Below are 3,395 nucleotides of genomic sequence, written 5' to 3'. Positions count from 1 at the left end.
ACAAAGGGTTCAACATCACTTGTCAGACAAGACAGAGGGTTTGAAATCGCCTGTCAAACAAGATAAAGGTTCAAAATCAGCTCTCAGACAAGAGAGAGGGTTTAAAATCACCTGTCAAACAAGAGAAAATTTCAAAATCAGATGTCAGACACAAAGGGAAAGTTGCTCCGTGTTTGTCTGCAAGAAAAGTGGACTGCAGCCTCTTCCTCTCCTCTCAGTATTTAAGTCAGCCAGTGGGTGTTAGAGCCTGAACGGCCTGATTCAACATCTCCACAACCAGACTCCTCTTCACACCGAGGACGGAGCTGTGTCTGGGATTTCAGCTGGTAAGTTTATGTTTGTTAACGTTACTGCAGCTTAATAAGTGTATCGCGGTGAATTAAACTAGGATCCATGTAATGCTAACTTTAAGATACTTGTGTGTAGCTTTATTTTATAGCTATCTATGTAGCTAGCTAAAATCAAAAGCTAACTAAATATTGACAGTAACAGATGAAGCTTAGCTTGTAAAAATGTGCTCATCCATCGGATCAGCTGGTTAAACAGTTCACCTAATGTTCACTGTTTATGCTTATGTTCTCCTCACAGGAGCCTCTGACCCTGATGTGAGGAGGACAGACAAAAGAAAAGAGAGATGGGTGGGGGCACAGGACAGTCACAAACTTTATTGTTAAAAGTTTGCTGTCTTTCTCTACAGTGGAGGCTCCATGGTGGAGGTAAGTAAGCTGAAAAGGATACTGCTGACCAGTTAAACCTGTATCTGTTTTTTGAGCAATAACAACAACCATGTTATTGTTGATGTTTTGTGTTCTAATGCCAGTTAGGGAGATGATCAGAGCCCTAAACCCCAGAGAACCACAGAAGATTCAGGAAGCGATACAGAGGTACAGAAGTCTGCATCAACCCTAACCTCAGAGAATCCAGTGACATGCTGGGGGAATGTGAGGGACACTATGCCAATGCTTTTTAACTGGCAACCAGGTATCTGTGTGTGCATCAATCATCATCCACACCCTCAGAGCGAACATTTCCTACTGCTGGAGACAACATCAGCCAGGAGCGGGCTTGTTTGTGTCCAGAGAAAGCAGACATGTTGATTTTCCTGAAGAAATATTGCTAAGTGAAAAGGTCTTCAGTGTGTAGCAGTAAACATTAGACACTGATGTGTCACTTGTTTGCAACTGTTCTTTAGACATGGAAATTATTTGCTTATTTTTATGTAAGAAAACTGCTTAGAATGGAAAAATACTAGTTCAAAAATAAAACTCAAGATTTGTACTGTAATGTGTAATCCTGATGCATGCTCAATAATCCAGGTAGAAAAATCTAAAAAAGTTCAATCTGGTCCTCTGGACATTCAAAAAAAACAAAACAAAGCAAATCAACAAAAAAATGTAGAAACGTTTCGTCTCTCATCCGAGAGACTTCCTCAGTCTGAGGAGCTGTTTTCAGCTCAGTCTCTTAAATAGCACCTTCTCAGAGTGGATCAACCAGTTTTGCTGCTGACAACCAGAACCAGCTGATCACATGCTCAAGAAGGACCATCAGCCTAACAATGGATCATTAGCACCTGATGGCTGTTTACTGTTCACAGAGGGCTGAGTGATACTAGCAATCACAGCATTGTAAGAGGGGGACAGTTGAACCCGGAGGCTCCACCCCTGTTTAATGATGGACGGTTTCTTTTCACAAAGATGGCCTCCTTTACTCCTCTCTCAAACCATCGTTCCTCTCTGTCCAGGATGTGAACATCTTCATCCCTGAAAGAGTGACCGCTGGCATGGAGATGAGTGTAGACCTCAGAGTCCTGGCCTGATGATGTTGATCTTCTGTGCTGGGCCATCCTTTTGGCCAGTGGCTGTTTAGTTTCCCCGATGTAAGACTGATCACCCTCCTGACACTGAACAACATACACAACATTACTCTGTTTGTGCCGGGGGACTGGATCTTTGGGATGAACCAGTCTTTAATGTATTTTGGGGTTTAAAAGCCACTGGGACGTTATGTTTAGAAAATAAACGTCTCAGTTTCTCTGATACTCCCTCAACATAAGGAATGACCACTGGTCTGGGTCTGGGTTCCTCCTTTTCACCTGATGGCTGACTGGAGTCCTGTTTGGGTTTCTTCTCTGCTTTCAGGAAGGCCCAGTTAGGATATCCACCCCTGCTCTAGAGCCTGTTTTGTGTGGGATTTCTCCTTCTGCCTGGCTCCTGAGCTAGTGGGGATGCTGTCTGCTCTGTGGTACAGAGTCCTGATGACTCCTAACTTGTGCTCCAAAGGGTGATGGGAGTCAAACTGCAAATACTGGTCTGTGTGGGTGGGTTTGTGGTACACCTCAGTTTGCAAATGTCCTCTATCAGAGACTGAGACCTCACAGTCCAAGAAAGCCAACCTGCCATTTTTTACATCTTCTCGTGTGAACTTGATGTATTTAACCACAGAGTTGATGTGGTCAGTAAAATGTTGGACTTCCTGAGATTTAATTTTAACCCAGGTGTCGTCAACATACCTGAACCAATGACTTGGTGGTGTCCCTGAAAAGGACGTCAAGGCTCTCTTTTCTACCTCCTCCATGTACAGGTTGGCAACTGTTGGATTTCATGTTTTATCTTATTATTTTAATCAAGCTTGAAATTTCGTTATAAAATGTGTGTATGTGTCATTTTTTGAAGGGTTTTCACTACCTTACAATCATTTAAATATTAATCAATTACTTTGCTTAAATATAATCTTACATTAGCTAGAGACAATCTTATAAATTCACAATCTTATAAGTTCACATTTTGATATAATTACAAGCGTCTCAGAGCAGGTAAGATACTGATTAGACTCCAGGGAAGTGTCTCTGAGTATGGACGCTCACACACACACACACACACACACACAGACTGATGAACATAAAAGACTCTAGAACACATTTCTCTAACTTAGACTTAATATAGTTTGACTAAATAAAATTAGTAAGATAATAGAAAGTAGCATTTAATCGTTTAACAATTGTTATCAGTTTAGAGGAGAGAATCTTCACAGAAAAAACACCAGCGTTTGACTAACAAAGAGCAATAAAATTCTTTATCTATGGTATGTAACCTCAAGGGCATATCTAGCAAAGCAGAAGAGCCCCGTAACCATGACAACGGGTTGTTTAAACCAATCAGAGGCAGAGCCTGCTAAAATCTGTGATAAGATCCAGGGACAGAGGCTGCAGATCTGTGCATTTGCTTGGAGACTCATCTGTTGAAGGTCGGTTCGGTAAAATGCCCCTTGTATGCATACAATGTATCTTGTTTAAATGATTTCTGAATACTTGTAATTTGTTGTCCAATAAATCTTTTGAACTAAGGTGGCCGTATCAGCTGTTTTGAACACCATTAGTGGCGATCAGCCACGTCAGA

The 3,395-nt window shown here is 41.6% G+C and overlaps 1 protein-coding gene across 1 annotated transcript in view; it reads right to left on the bottom strand.

Moving 5' to 3' along the window:
* LOC119409596 (phosphatidylinositol 4-kinase beta-like) overlaps positions 1-1,028 on the bottom strand; it is a 2,710-nt gene extending 1,682 nt beyond the window's left edge. Inside the window, exon 1 of the mRNA XM_037676496.1 lies at positions 1,014-1,028. Within this exon, the coding sequence (XP_037532424.1) occupies positions 1,014-1,028 (15 nt within the window). The remainder of the gene's footprint in view (positions 1-1,013) is intronic.
* Between the last annotated feature and the right edge of the window lie 2,367 nt (positions 1,029-3,395).

The sequence above is a fragment of the Nematolebias whitei genome, chromosome 5 (assembly GCF_014905685.2).
Source record: "Nematolebias whitei isolate Nwh7 chromosome 5, NemWhi1, whole genome shotgun sequence".
NCBI classification, from domain to species: Eukaryota; Metazoa; Chordata; class Actinopteri; order Cyprinodontiformes; family Rivulidae; genus Nematolebias; species Nematolebias whitei.
Note: the sequence above shows the minus strand (reverse complement) of the source record. Positions and strands in the feature narration are given on the sequence as shown.